The sequence below is a fragment of the Strongylocentrotus purpuratus genome, unplaced genomic scaffold (genome assembly GCF_000002235.5).
Source record: "Strongylocentrotus purpuratus isolate Spur 01 unplaced genomic scaffold, Spur_5.0 spur5_contig_844, whole genome shotgun sequence".
Lineage (NCBI taxonomy): Eukaryota > Metazoa > Echinodermata > Echinoidea > Camarodonta > Strongylocentrotidae > Strongylocentrotus > Strongylocentrotus purpuratus.
In genome coordinates, this window is record NW_022145551.1 from 69,125 (window position 1) to 85,689 (window position 16,565).

General features: G+C 38.7%; 1 protein-coding gene across 1 annotated transcript in view; it reads right to left on the reverse strand.

Annotated features, from left to right (window-relative positions):
• The window catches only part of tmem16 (transmembrane protein 16), a gene marked incomplete at its 5' end in the record, with an annotated part of 66,422 nt that overhangs the window by 29,634 nt on the left and 20,223 nt on the right, over nucleotides 1-16,565 (reverse strand). Inside the window, 7 exon segments of the mRNA NM_001079541.1 lie at nucleotides 584-680; nucleotides 1,499-1,633; nucleotides 2,871-2,935; nucleotides 9,562-9,674; nucleotides 10,139-10,193; nucleotides 10,643-10,697; nucleotides 12,678-12,814. Coding sequence (NP_001073009.1) covers nucleotides 584-680; nucleotides 1,499-1,633; nucleotides 2,871-2,935; nucleotides 9,562-9,674; nucleotides 10,139-10,193; nucleotides 10,643-10,697; nucleotides 12,678-12,814 — 657 coding nt within the window.

Genomic DNA, 16,565 nt, shown 5'->3' on the forward strand with positions numbered 1-16,565 from the left:
GCATCTGAAGAAGGAGGAGAAGAAAAAGAAGAAGAGGAAGAGGAAGAGGAAGAGGAAGAGGAAGAGGAAGAGGAAGAGGAAGAGGGAGAGGGAGAGGGAGAGGGAGAGGGAGAGGAAGAGGGAGAGGGAGAGGAAGAGGGAGAGGGAGAGGGAGAGGGAGAGGGAGAGGGAGAGGGAGAGGGAGAGGAAGAGGGAGAGGGAGAGGGAGAGGGAGAGGGAGAGGAAGAGGAAGAGGGAGAGGGAGAGGGAGAGGGAGAGGAAGAGGAAGAGGAAGAGGAAGAGGAAGAGGAAGAGGAAGAGGAAGAAGAAGAGGGAGAGGGAGAGGGAGAGGAAGAGAAAGAAAAGGAAGAAGAAGAGGAAGAGAAAAAAAAGGAAGAAGAAGAAGAAGAAGAAGAAGAAGAAGAAGAAGAAGAGGAAGAGGAAGAGAAATTAAAGGAAGAAGAAGAAGAAGAAGAAGAAGAAGAAGAAGAAGAAGAAGAAGAAGAAGAAAAAGAAGAAGAAGAAGAAGAAGAAGAAAAAGAAGAAGAGGAGGAAGAAAAAGAAGAAGAGGAAGAAGAAGATTTGAGGGAAACAAGGGTCTCACCTTCGAGTAGAAACAACTGTCAGATAGCGTCCAGTACGGGCATCGTTTGTCACACAGAGGACACATGATGATATCGGTTCCGGCGCAGATCTCTTGCCTAAAAACAATAAAATCAAAACAAAATTGATTAACAAAGTGCTTCTTCCTGGCGATAACATCATTGAATGCAAGTATTATCCTTGCTTTAAAGATGCTACACATAGTACACATCGTATACAAGAAAACTTCATAGAATATGGGACAGAGAGTTGTGGCATTCCATGGCCACCAACGTCTCAGGACATGGCACGAAAGGAAGAAGAAGACACATTGACTTGATAAGGAGCTTTAAGTATTCATGGAATTAGTTCACACAAGGTATTCATTTACTTTACCTGGGTGGAGAGTGGCAAATGTAGATTGCCAAAAGATGTCATAGCAGGGATTTGAACCCTACACTATGTGGTCAATAGTCCAGCAATTCAGCCATTTAGACCACATTACTTCTACAACTCTACTGCATGACAAGGAAAGTGATGGAAACAGAAAAAGGACAGAGATGCACATGGTTCAAAAGAAGAAGAAGAATGAGAATATAAAAAAAAGGAGGAGAAGAAGAATGAGGAGGAGAAGGAAGAAGAAGACAAATACAATAAAGAGGAAAATAGAAGAAGGAGAAGAAGAAGGAGGAGATGAAAGAGAAGAAAAAGAAGAAGAAGAAGAAGAAGAAGGAGAAGAAAAAGAAGAAGACAAAAAAGAGGGAGAAGAAGAAGAAGCAGAAGGAAGAGGAGGTGAAAGAGAAGAAAAAGAAAAAGAAAAAGAAGAAAAAGAAAAAGAAGAAGAAGAAGATGAAAAAGAAAAGAATCCTCCCCTCCCCCCCCCCCCAAAAAAAAAAAGCAGGATAAGTAAGTAAAACAAATCAAGTTTTTGACTTACACAACCACACTGCTGGGTAGAGAGATACATCCATAGAGAAAGACAATCAGACCTACAAAGCCTGCCCATGTCAGCATCTCAGTGTAGAATCCCAGCCAACAGAAGTAGATACCAATCTTCTCACCAAAGTAGCGCCTGTGAACAGAAGCAGATATAATAGTTATAGTAATTTATACAACACCTACGTGGATCTTTGTCATTTGATTGGAGGATTGTTGGTCACATGGTATTCAATAGATGTTCTATTGCACGAGCGTGCATTTTTGGTTATATGCAGACTGCGTACCTCTCTAAAGTGCGCGTATCCCATAGTTATATTAGCTGCGTGCGCGTGTATCTGACGCGAAGGCATCTGAATGTAATCGAGAAGGCTTGACTCCCACTTTAATTTATCTTTAATATAAGGAGTAAAGCATAATTTGTTGATTTACGTTCTGTTACATCTTCTTTGATGTTGTTTAAAACAAATAATGAATGTGTTTCAATCGTTCAATAGTGTGAATATTTTCATTCGTTGACAGATTAACGTTAATTCTATTCAACTCTGCTGACGCTTCATTAAATAGAATGTTAGTCTTTCAACTCATGAAAATATTTGCATTATTGAACTCATAACCATTCATTATTTGTATATTATAAGACGATGAAGCGGATGTGCATGAACAAAAAATAAGAAGATTATTTCAACATACTGCTATATTTCAATTGCTAATGCTATCAAGTATCAATCTTTGACAATAGACTAAACACAAAATTATGTACCTAACCCTAAACCTAATCAAAAACCCGACTGCAACCAAAAAACCTACATGTACGTTAACTCTAGAACTTGAGATGTAAATAAAGTTGAAAGCAAACATCAGGGCCCCATTTCACCAAACTTGTCATCAGTGACAAATGACAGTTTTAGTTACAAGCTACTGAAATCCTTGCTTCTGATTGGTTATCAGAAGATTTGTCACTGATTTTTGTCATTTGTCATTGAAAAAAGGCTTTGTGAAACCAATGGGTGGCAGCGGTGGGATAGTTCATGAATATTACATCAGGACCCTTTTTCACAAAACTTGTCATCAGTGACAAATGACAATTTCTGTTATATGCTAATGAAATCCTTGCTTCTGATTGGATATCCGCGAATTTGTCACTGATCTTTGTAATTTGTCATTGAAAAAAGGCTTTGTGAAACCAATGGGTGGCAGCGGTGGGATAGTTCATGAATATTACAAATGAACTTATGAAACGGTCCCCAGACAACCAAAGAAGACATCAAGTGCTGTGGATCATCATCATCATCATCAACTCTACATCTTTAGATAAATAAATTTGAAAGCAAACATCAGACGACCAAAGAAGGCATTAGTTTTATCCTCACCTGATCAGATCGAGGGGTTGCTTCTTGTACCATCTTCCTGGCCTTGCCCACTCTTCGTACAGCAGCTACAGAATACAAGAGAACGGGAAAACAATGTCAAAACAATCTAGCATTATCATGTAGAGGTGTCGTGGTCCAGTGGATATGTCACTAGACTGTGGATTAAAGAGGTTCATGGTTCGAGTCCAACTGCAGCACTAATGTCCTTTGGCAAGATATTAATCATAAGTACAAGTTCACCCTCATTCCATTGGAATTTGTGTTAAACTTTATATACATTTTTCAATGGGATGTCGGTGAAGTTGTTCTTATGACGGTCTCGTGGAACGCTGCCCTGGCCTCTCACACTGAGCTGTTGCTGTATTACAACATACATGTACATTCCTGTACGTACCATGGTTATGTCATGCATAAATACAGTCCATAACTCACCAACTCTTAGATACAAATGCAGTTAGAGTAATTAATCCTGTTACAAAAAGTTATTACTTTACAATAGAACCTGGTAGCAACAATTATTCCCAAATGGGATTCCCTCTACATACAGTTATTAACTAAATTATTCATACCCCTTGTAAATTTGACGTTTTCCTGTTGTTTTTTTTATCTAAAAAATGAACGGTGGACTGTTTAAATTAGGGCCTTTCTTGAATACTTTGATATGTAACCTTTAATATGTCACATTCTTAAGAAACATAAATAGGTAAAATCAATTTTTCACATACTTTAAATAAATGACAAAACTTGGTAAGGGTATGAATAATTAGGTGTTAACTGTATTCAGTATGTGCCTTACACACTATGAACATGACGGACAAAGAAAGCGGACAAAATATACAGTTCCTCATTCTACCCTCAACAATTGCTGTGGTAGACAAAGGAACATCCCTTCACTGCTATTATTTAAACATGTGTAGAACAGGTGAATATGCATGTGACATCTGTTCTACACATTTTTAAATAATAGCAGTGAGGGGACGTTGCTTTGTCTACCACAGCATTTGTTGAGGGTAGAATGAGGAACTGTATATTTTGTCCGCTTTCTTTGTCCGTCATGTTCATAGTGACAGTAAAGCACAATTTGATTTCTAAAAGAAAGTTGTCAAGTTTCATATATTCAGTCGTGACATCAAGCAGTCTTCATGTACTAGCCATGTGTCTCTTCAAAAGGGAGCAGAAAGTGAACCAACTTTTGTATTCAGGATTGAACAGGAAACAGAGCAAATGGTCCTGTTACACAATATGATGGACTAGATTTTCTTGCGAAAATACGACCATGTCCCTAAATGTAGAAGCCTGTGCAGCGGCTTATGTAAATTTGAAAACCAATACTCTGAAATTTCTATTCTCATCGATGAAGGAAGATTATTCCATAGCTTTTCCCTGGTACATACTTTTAAGTGTTGACTACCATTTTGGGGTAAAGTTTTTTTCTCCACGAAAATGGTATTTCATGTACGCATAGTTCACTTTAAAAGTACACCCCTTGGCACTTTTCTTCCGAATACTGCGCCCTATCTAAAGATCATGCACGGGAAGTTGCCATTACTCAGGGGGAAAAATTTCTGAAAAGGTTAAATAGAAACTTAAGTATCTAAGGTAGACTCCATGATTCAGAGGGCCAGTCTTATAAGGTATGACAGAAAGATGGATATTCATGGACCCACTTCTACTATTACTGTATATAGTGTGGTACAGTATGTCACTGAAACAGCTCCCGTAGGACTTGTGTGCCAATTTTATTTTTTGTGTGTGCATTTTTGGATTCATTGGGGTCCAAGCTATCAGAAAATGATGAGGTTCAAATTTTCCTGAAGACACCAAATTGCCCTATTGCCCTTTATATAAGTCATTTTGGCGCCCAATATGGACCCCCCAGGAAATGAAGGAGGGGTCTGAAAATTTGAAGGAAAAAAAAAAAAAATTGGCACAAAAAATCCTATGGGATTACATACCATACCGCACTAATAGTACCAGTAACTCATTCGGATATGAGTGCAATTTTTACAGCCATTGACATGCTATCAGGGTATGAGGACTGCATCCAGAAGCGCATAGAACATGCAGGAGAGCTCAGAAAATGGTAGTTTTATCCATTCCAAAGAGACAGCTGTAAGAATGCTGATATTGGAAATAAATCTTTGTATTTGGGTGGGCTATACACCTGTACATGGTTTCCCAGTGTATCAAAAGTGTATATATTTAATATCATCATGAGCCCCATTTTTTTTTCTTTTTGTAACATTTAATACAGAGGAAAGAGTTCATGCTAAATGCATTATTCATATCTGAAATTCCATCATTGTAGATGTTTTGCATGCTTAAACATAATCAATGTATTCAACTACTGTGACAACTACAATGACTATTTCTACTACTACTGCTGCTACTGCTACTACTACTATTTCTACTACTACTACTACTGCTACTACTACGTCTACTACTTCTACTACGTTTACTACTACTTATATTACTACTACTACTTCAACTACTGCTACTACTACTACTACTACTACTACTACTACTACTACTACTACTACTGCCACTTCCACTACTACTACATCTACTATCACATGCAATATGACTACTTCTGTCATAAATGTAGAATCCAATAACTGCTGTTGATACATAGAAATAGTGAAAAATATTACTGCAGTATTAATACTTGTACATGCAGTCCCATTCATCTTTAGTTTCATTACAAGATAAAATAATGAAAATTGGACATGAATAAGTAACTGGAATGGAGTCACATTATTAACTGCTGTAGTATGTACATGTAAATTCATTTACAAATGTAATATAGGTAGTTAGTTTCTACATGTACATGTAGGTGTACATGTATGTAGAATGTCAATGAACAATGTCAGATCAAGTTTGGGTGAATAAAGAACATGAATATGATCTCTTTCAGTGTGTTATGGTCAATATGAATTGAATGGTCTGGGGGGTGTTTCACAAAGATTCTAAGTCAAACTTAACTCTAAGTTGGACTTAAATATTATGGAGAGCCATTTGTAGCATTATAATGAAATACATTCAAAAGCAAAATTCAAGTATTTTAGACTTTTCATAACATCCACATCAAGAACATGAAATCTCCCAATATAATATAAAATATGAATGATTTGAATCAACATTTTATACTTTTAAAATAATTTTTTACAAAATATTTTCAATGATGCTAATGGCTTTCTATAATTGTTAAGTCCAACTTAGAGATAAGTTCAACTTAGGATCTTTGTGAAACACCCCCCTGGTGTTAAACCTAATAGAGCTATAAATCATTATCTTTTACGACTAAAAGTACATTACATCCTTTGGTTCCAACAAACCTAGTTGTGGTATGTACATTCGTGTACATGTGTTGGTAATTAATTTCTAGGTGTAAGAGTGAAAGTACCGCCTCGAATCAAAGAGACTAGGTACAATGAACATTAAAATGATCCATTCCAGGATGTAACGTTAAATGCCAGATGGATGGTCTGTTGTTTAACACAATATAACAAAACAAAAAACATTATCTTTTGAGACTGAAAGTACATTACATCCTTTGACCTAGCTGCATGCAGACAGGAAATCCTATTCCTTCTCAAATCAAGGACTTATAATATTGAGGGATCAGTGACACAAAGACGTAACTCCATTTTGACCATTTTGAGAAAAAGTGGTTAAAGTGTCACTGAGCACTTGGGCCTTAAGGAGTTAAGTCTAAGTTTCACTAGCCATTGACATCAATGGGGTGTTGGGTGGAGTTAAACTTTGTGTTTCCTGGAAAGCCCACATTTTTCTGAACATTTTGATATCAAATACTCATTTTGGCAAAATATGGAGTTACCTCTTTTTGTCACTGAACCCTTGATATGTTAAGCCTTTATAAGTACTCCCAATCTGAAAAAAATTCACCACACTCTCTCTTTATTTACACAGATTTCAGCTGGTTAAGAAGAAAAAAATGGTTGGCTTCATACTATGTCTAAATCAAAATCTCATTTATAAAATTACCCTTTACATATACAAAATGAAAATCACATCTCACATTTGCTAAAAACACACGTTTGTGGAATAGGGTCCTTTTACCTTTAAAACTCTACTAAATGTATGAATCTTTCTTTGCCCAGTGCTTTGCACGTACATCAGTTGCAAATGTAGTCTAATACAACTGTCAAACATTTGCAGAAAACTGTTGATTTACATGTACATATAGCGCATCACATAATGACTTATGTGAACAACACAATTACATCTTATCACCCATCTCCATGATCTTATCATCTGAAAATAACTTCTATAGATGAGACACTAAGGCATTCCAATTGCCAGATAAAACTTTAATCACACTACACGATGATGTACCTGACGCCCAAATCAAATCAATTCATAGTTTACAAATGTCCCCCAACCAAACTTAATCCTGTGAATGAATAAATGTAGGTTAACTATCACAGGTGTCATATTAATTGCATGCAATAGTTGGAATTAGAAATCAAAATCAAAATAATAAAATGAAATGAAAGATAAATATCATAATTTCCCCCCTTTTCTCCCACTTAGGTAGATGAACCTAAATTTTGTACTTGACTTATGATGAACTTAAGGGTTGTGTATCAAGTTGTTATCAATTTATTACCTTTTTGTCAAATTTGTGGCAAAAATAGTAATAGAGATGAAATCAGTCACAAAAGATTTTACTTTATGAAATTACTAAATACATGTATCTATTTTTTTAACTGTAGACCTTCATTTTATTTGCGGCTATTAAATAAGTATGACTATGACTATGACATGGAATGAAATGCCTTGGCTAAATAGATGTTCCTCTTTTAACTTTTGTTTTGAATAACCTTGTTTCTGAAAATAAAAGGGAAGGACAAATATCTGAACCCAACATACGTGAACATGTATGTCCTACATATATACCTTACCCAACTTAATAAAAAGTACATCACTTGGAACAATAAATGAGTGAGATAGTTTGAACTTAAATGGTCGTTAAATGAAAGTTAAAAAGAGAAATCATAATGAATCGGAGTTGACTGAGTCAGTTGAGTTTTGAGGTGTAGATAATTAAACCATGAGCATGTCGATCCACTGGCATTAATCCGTCCGCATGCAAAGGTCAAAGGTCGGCAAATACTTACATTTCTAAAATTGGGTCGTGCCCAAGCTGGAAGCTGCTCATTTGCATAATTTATGCAAGTATGAATTTGAGCCACAAAAACAAATTATTCATCACATTCAGAACTAGACATTATATGATGAAGGTACAATGTACTCTAATCAAAAAAAGTGAAGAAAGTACAATACAGTATGAGGGCCTCTTTTTGATGCACAGGGGAAAAAAAGGTGCATACATGTACATGTATATGTGTGTAGTTTACGCCTTGAGTGAAACACTTTCACATCGTGAAAAAGCAAAGAAAAAGCAAAAAAGAAAATATAATTACATTTTTCGGGCAGGGTTTGCTGCATACAGGGCAGGGGTAAAATTTATTACCAAATATTTAAATCTGTATCATGCACTGATTATGTTTTTGCTCATTTTGGGGTTGATTCAACGGTAAAGCATACTTGCTGTAAGTATATCTCTATAGCTCTTCTTTGACAGAGGGTATATCATCTTTTCGAAGAAGAGCTAGAAATCTGAAGGATATTTTCTCCAGATATTTGAACGGCATGAAACAGTTTGGAGAGGGATATCCGAACCATTTCATTAAACAATCTCAAGTAATCCTTGAAAATATGACACAGCCTTCAAAAGCATGATTTATTTTTGTTGGGGTGGATATTGGAGTAACTACCTGTGACAACTAAAAAAATCTGACTAAAATAATGTGAAAAGGAAATGAGTCAAATCCCAAAATTGCATTTGCTAACCACAAAAGCATTGCAACATATGGAGCAAGATGAAACCAATTTTTTGTACAAACAAGTTCTCGTGGCTATGTGACATTGACATTTCTCAGTACTTTTTGAAAACATGAAGTACAAATCAGCTACTACAGTAGCCATTAGATTTATCCAGTTATGAGGGCAAAACATCTATTTTCACGGCTGTTTGGAAAAGGGGCTACACAAAAAAAGGAGGAGGGGGGGGGGGGGGTTGATGCTATCTTAATGCCGTAATTTTTATCCTGCTGCATACTTAGTCTAATATAGATCAAACTGATTTTCAAGGAAAATGCAAGGAAAAATCACACCAAACCAAAATAATAAGATAAAAAAAATAATTTCTATAATTGCATATTTGTCATTCTGTTTATCTTTAAGGGGTGGGATTGGAGTTGATTTCTAAAACTCTATCTAATACAATCAAATGAAAATGTGGCAATGCAGTATGGACGGATGACATAAGGACAAACCCAACCAGGGGAGTGCTTCACAAAGTCTAAGATCAATTTAAGTTGGACTTGAACTATGGCAGGCCTTTCATGCCAATAATTTTGGTTCAAGACTTTTTAAGGTCATAAGTCCAAGTCTTAAATATAACTTAAGTTTACAATAGAAGTAACTTTTTTCTTCAACAATGAACTATCAAGATTTGTGACATCCCTTGAGAGACCAATGGTGAGAGCAACCGGTGGCAAGAATGGCCTGCCATAGTTCAGGTCCAACTTATAAGTCGATCTTAGTCTTTGTGAAACATCCTCCTGAGTTCCTAAATGGTCAGGCTGATGATTGTGGTACTTACATGTCTATCGTTCTGAGGGCCATGGGTCAGAAGGGAGTGCTTGCTCTTGTAATCTCCCTCGTGAAGTGGGTAGGCAGCGAAGTAGGATCCGTTAGCGATCAGGTGATCGATTCCTAGAAACATGGAAAGAAAGGGACAAGATTGTGGTTTAGAAGCGATGAGAGCTTCTAAATGTAGAATTTTCCTAAATTCCTGATTAAAAAAAAAAAAAAAAAACATTTGAAGATTTGAAGCAATGATATAATAATCATATCCCTCATGGAGTGGGTAAGCAGTGTAGTAGATGCTTTTATGTGATCTCATTTTGGTTTTTATTTCACAAGTGCACCTTAAGTATTTGATTTCAAGCGAATTTAGCGTCTTCCAAATCATACATTATTATTATTATTACATTATACCATTTAAGAAGACAGCAAAGTGTCCGTCCATGTTTACTATTCACCATGTAATGATGTTTTCATGTATATGTATGTCTTTATATGTATTTTAATGTTATGCAGGGCCCCCTATATAACAGTATTTTAACTACTGATGGGGCTACCCCGTTGAAATAAAACAAAATAAATAAAATGCTTACCAAACTTGGCTGGATCATTTGCATCGTAGCGCATCCTCTCTAAGATCTCGTACACCTGGAAATTATCATAGGAAAAAGGGGAATACGGAAGAGAATTAGACTTGAAAAAAAAATGTACGACAGCTTGAATGAGTGAAGCTCTCCATTCAGCAATCAATCGGGACAATTTTTTTTTTTTTTTTTTTGAACTGCTTGTATTCATAGTCCTCTTACAACACATTTATAGGTCCAACAAAGTATCTCCACCAAAAGGCAACAGAACATTCCCAAAGTTGTTATTGTTGTTCAATTTCTGATGTTATGATTATCTGTTTGCCAAGAAAATGTTAATTTTGGTATTTTTAAAAAGAGAGTAACTCCAACGTAAATATTGGAACAGGAAAGTTTCGGAGTATCAAATGTCATTGGCTAGATCAGCTAGATCGGGGCTAAGTGCCAGAAGGGCGTTAATTCCTATACTGTATATAAAGACAGAAGGAAGACAAGACAATTGAGTAGTCTTACCACACGGTTGCGGATGTTGTTGGGGAAGAAGGTATCCTGGCTCTCCATGATGAATCTGTGTAAGACAGAAGAATGGGGAATATAGATAATTTTGCTGTACTTTTTAGTTACCATCTTCCTTTGCTCTTACTTTCAACACCTCTCCCCCCCCCCCCCCCTTATCGTAAATAGCCCTCTTTGCTATCTTTCTCTCTTTCTTTCTTTCTTTCTTTCTTTCTTAACTTTCTTAACCTTCTTTCTTAACTTTCTTTCTTTCTTTCTCTCGCTCTCTCTCTTTCTTTCTTTCTCTCTCTCTCCCCACCTTCTCAATTCGCTCACCCACTCTCTATTTCTAGTTGTATCTTCTCTATCTCACCCCCCCCCCTCTCTCTCCCCCTCTCTATCTCTCTCTCTTCCTCCCTCCCTTCTTCTTAGTTTTATCTCCTCCCCCCCCCCCTTTCTTCTAAAGTGTGACTCTCTCTCTCTCTCTCTCTCTCTCTCTCTTTATATATATATATATAAAAATCAATCTCCATAACCTTCTTCAGTCTCTCCTTACTACCCCTATCTCTCTACCGACAATCTGCCTACGCGTATCTCTCTCTGTATAAACATGACCTTTTAACATATCATATCTCCTTACCAGCCCCCTACAAATAGCACTCAATACACTGAACATGTATCCCTACACAATATATCTTTATGTATCCATTCCACAGGTACATATGCATAATTTTCTATTCAAATGCCCTGATTGTGTTTGCTGTGACAGCTTCTCCCGTTCTGGCAGTATTTTCTCTTCTATTCGGCTGCTTTTCTGCACAATTCCTCCTCCACCACCCCCCCCCCCCCCCTCCCTCCCTCCTATTCCCCCTCCTCTTTTTATTGACCTCTTCCTCAAATCTTCCTTTTACATGTATCTCTCCCTCCATGCATCCGTGTGTGTTCCCCTCTCCCTTCCCTATCGCTTCCTTCTTTCAAGCTGTTTCCTCCCCCTACTAATGTACTCACTCTAAGACTCTATCCCTGAAAAGGGGGTAGTAAGGACGTCAGATCCAAGCTTTACATAGTTTTCACTTGCCTTTATGCCCTCCCTATGTTATCCGGCCTCCTTCCTGTCCCCCCCCCCCTTCTCTCCTCCTCTATTTACCTCCCACTCATTCGGAGGCTCTGTCCCTAATAAAAGGGGATATGAAGACATCACTTTCTGCATTCAGAAAAGTCCTCGCTCATTTTTACCCCCTCCCCATCTGCCCTTCCCCTCCCGATCTAACCCTACCCCCTACTCACTCAGAGGCTCTGTCCCTGATGAACGGGGCTGTGAAGACATCAGGCTCAGGCTTCACATACTCGTCACTCTCTTGCTCTCTCTCTCTACCCCCCCCCCCCACTCTCAGCCCTACCCCCCCCCCCTTCCTCCTCCATCCACCCCTACTCACTCGGAGGCTCTGTCCCTGATGAACGGGCTGTGAAGATATCAGACTCACGCTTCACAGTCTTCGCTCTCTCTCCTACTCCTACTCCTACTCCTACTCCCTCTCTCTCTCTCTCTCTCTTGCTCTCCCTCCCTCCCTCTCTCACTCCCTCTCTCTGTCTACCCCCACTCCCCCTCCCCCTCCCCCTTCCCCTCCCCCACCCCTCCTCCTCCTCCCACTCCTCCCTCATCCACCCCTACTCACTCAGAGGCTCTGTCCCTGATGAACGGGGCTGTGAAGACATCAGGCTCAGGCTTCACATACTCGTCACTCTCTTGCTCTCTCTCTCTACCCCCCCCCCCCACTCTCAGCCCTACCCCCCCCCCCCCTTCCTCCTCCATCCACCCCTACTCACTCGGAGGCTCTGTCCCTGATGAACGGGCTGTGAAGATATCAGACTCACGCTTCACAGTCTTCGCTCTCTCTCCTACTCCTACTCCTACTCCTACTCCCTCTCTCTCTCTCTCTCTCTCTCTTGCTCTCCCTCCCTCCCTCTCTCACTCTCTCTCTCTGTCTACCCCCACTCCCCCTCCCCCACCCCTCCTCCTCCTCGCACTCCTCCCCCATCCACCCCTACTCACTCAGAGGCTCTGTCCCTGATGAACGGGGCTGTGAAGACATCAGGCTCAGGCTTCACGTACTCCTCACTCAGCTCAAAGGGAGTCCACAGCTTGTCAATGCAGTTGAATACATTAACTGGCTCCTCCATGTTGTTTTCCTATGGAAACAATCATTAATAGTATTTTTTTTAAATAAAGTGTCAATTATCATTATCATTATCATTATTACTCATACCGTGCTTTTCCCCTAAGACCCAAAGGGCTTATAGTATAGTATTAATGACTGCTTTGAGAGAAATAGTTGTTTTATTACGCTCAAGGGAAGGTTAGAATTGTGCTATTCCCCGAGGCTTGCCGAGGGGAATAGCCCAATTGTAACCTTCCCGAGAGCGTATGAAAACAACTATTTCTCGAATATTAAAGCAGTCATTAATACTTTTATATGCCGAAAAAAAATAGACTAAAAAATGAAAAATTAAAAATATTTGTCATTTTTGTCGAAGTCGGGATTCGAACTCTTGCGTAAAACAAGAGGTGTACCGAAAACCAACGCTTAGCTGCCAAGTCTCCCGGATCCTGCGGGAGACTCCCGGATTTTGACCCAATATCCCGTTTTCCCGACCCCATGCAAAAATCTCCCGGATTTCCAGATTTTAAGTTGTATTATTTTCACAAACGACTGTTTCACAAGACTAGCATGTTGAGTTCGTACGTACGTATACAAACAGGTCAACACATGGCAATTCTGTAATATGAATTTTCCTGTTATCCAGTCGTCGAATATAAATTTACCGTGATATCGTACTTTATTTAACAGCGTAATAAATGAGAGTTACGCCGAACGACTGGCGGGCTAGTCTAACAAACCATTGGGAACATGTGATAATGTGAGTGGTGTTTGTGTGATAGCAATTCGCCTGCTTGCTCTGCCGGGCGGCTTCCTCGCCGGCCCCCGTAGCGTCCCGGTACGTTGGTGCCGGTTTCCAATCGGTCGCGTCAGAGCAGCCAGAAGTTGCACTGATACAACAAGCAGACTTTGTCTGCTGCGATCGGCCCAAAAAACTGCACATTTGAACATCAGTTTTTGGATTGATTTGGGGACTTTTGCGATGTGATTTTTAAGTGGATTATCATTTGATACCAACATGGCAGTGTTACTGCAGAGTGGATTTTGAAGCCGACTTTTTTTTTCTGATCTCCTTTGCCGTTGGGAACGCATCGATATAACTTGCATCTTCCGAAGGCGTAAGTCAACTTTGTCCAAAACAAGGCTGTATTTTGTTTGACTATTAAAATATCATCCAGGACAATGTCGAAGTCGAAATATTGAAGTGATTGATGTCAGTTCCAGAAGAGATGTGTCATTTTCATCTGTGCAATACTTTGTTGAAAAGTACCCTTGCATTTTGAACAGACAATCAGAGAATGGAGACCTGGACAAGCTTGAGCTGGAATTTGCACAATACCAGGTTGAAGACTTTTCAGGGGAACCAGAGATCCTGAACAAAAACTTGAGAATAGACAAGAAATGGTCTGCAATTTCAAAGATGGAGGATGGCAATGGCTCAAAGAAATACACACTTCTGAGCAAAGTGATGAAATCTTTGCTTGTGATACCACATTCCAATGCTTCATGTGAAAGAGTTTTTAGCATTGTTAGGAAGAACAAAACTGATTTCAGGGGATCAATGAATTTGAAAACACTTCAAGCACTCCTAACAGAGAAAATTGCCAACACAGATGTCCCATGCTACCAAAGGGAGTATAGCAAGGACCTCCTTAGCAAACTCAAGCAAGCAACCTACCAGTCACTTCAAGGAAAACCCTCAAGCACACCCCAGTCCTTGCCTTCCACAAGTACATCCCCCATTTCACAATAGAGGTAACAGGAGTTCATAGTCTGAAATATGATGTGAAGTTCATATGTTATCAATTGTATGCAAATAAAATGTGCCATATCAAAGCCTTCCATTTTGAGAAATCATTGAAAAAATGTGTTCTAAAAGGGTTTCAAAGAGGCTTAAAACCAAGAGCTTTTGGGGGGCCTGCCCCCTGCCCCCCCCCCCCCACCAGGGGCACTAAAAGGCCATTCTTGGTTCCCGCCAACATGAAGTCGTTCGATGCTGCTCTCTCAGAAATCTCCCTGATTACCCAAATCAAATGTTGGCAGCTCTGTAAGTTAGACCACTCGGCTATGGCCCGCCGTTAACATGCTTGGCAGTTTTCTCCAATATATACATTAAAATGGATTGAAACCGGCTTCGCGTGTGATGAATGCTTCGCAAAAGCTCCATATACGGACTCTTCTTTTACTTTTGCAATGCATATTGGCACGAACTTAGATCAAGATCTATCGGCAGATGTTGTTTTTTTGTTTTTGGAAGTTTATTTTCGTCTTCATGTCAACAATGCAAGATAAAATTGTCGGTAAGATCGATCGAGATTCAATTGTATTGAAATTACCGACCAATCCTTCGCACACATACGGCATCCTCCATCGCTCAAACCATTTTTTAACATGTAAACCTATGGGGTAACCATGGAGGCTGACCAACTGTTTTTAATAACCATGGTTATTAAAAATATTGAAATGTTTTATGCATGGTTACCGAGAATTTTACAGGAACAGTTGAAGTTTATGAATGCAATTCGACCAATCAGATGGCTGGATTTCTTAAGTGAGGTATATAATAAATGACAACAATAATAATAATATTTTGTTCTTATATAGCGTCTTCAAGACCGCAGGCTCTCTCAAAGCGCTTTACAGATATATACTATTACCCCAGTCATCGGATTCAGGCTTAAATGCGCACAATGTATACGCAGTCTCTCTACTCCCTGGGGAGCATTCCAGCCAGGCGTAATTTATACAAGCGTACACTTGCTTATCTACCGGTAACCACAATAACTTTCTCATCCTACCGGGTACCCATTTAACACCTGGGTGGAGAGTGGCAAATTACAAATTTACTGCAAAGCACTGGGGGTAGTCAGGGTGACATGGAAAGAAATTCAGAGCAACTTTTTGTCCCCCCTTATAGATTTAATATTTAAGAGTCTTAGGATATCATATCTAGTCTTAATACACCTAAATGTATAGCAATTCCAAATAATATTAAAATGGCATTATCTATATATGCAGAGGCTTATTGACTGCCTGGCGTTTGGTTGCATTTATCACAGTTTAAAGAGATTGTAAGTCAAAACTTGACTTTCTGAAATCAGCAATACCTTGGGATAATTAAGATTGACAGGAATTTCCTCTAAATTCAGTCATCTGGTGAACGTTAATTAACCTTCATTACAGTGAATCCATTCCATACATATCATCTGCATGCAATTTAAATTAATACTCATGATCTTTCCTTCTTTAAAATCTGATAATTTTCAAATATATATCTGAACTTGACAAAAGATAGAATCAATAGAAAAATGAGACAGACTATCCCTTTGAAAAGACGCAAAAATACAGACTGGTATAGAAGCAAGGCAGCTGGAAATAGCTAACTTTTCGGTTACTCATGAGAAGGCCTTAAAGCCCCTCTAAAAAGTAGGAAGCCCTAATTTCTTCAAAAATGTTATGGTAAAATTTTACTTAAATTGTTTCATAATGTGAAGGGGAAAAAAAGAAGAGAATACATAATTTGGGTTTTCTGTTGTATCCAGAAAACCCCAATTATGTATTCTTTCATCAATATTCATCTTCAAACACATGTGTTTTGAAAATGCTTGCAGAAATGTGTCTTTAATTACACCCTCTTTCACATTAGGATACAAGTTAAGTGAAATTTTGAGGCTCCAAACATTTTAGAGGGGATTTAACAGCTACATCTAGGTACGTACATACTGTCAATGGCAGTATAAATAGCCTTATTGCTGGCAGTAGGAGGTATGGTCAATCTATTA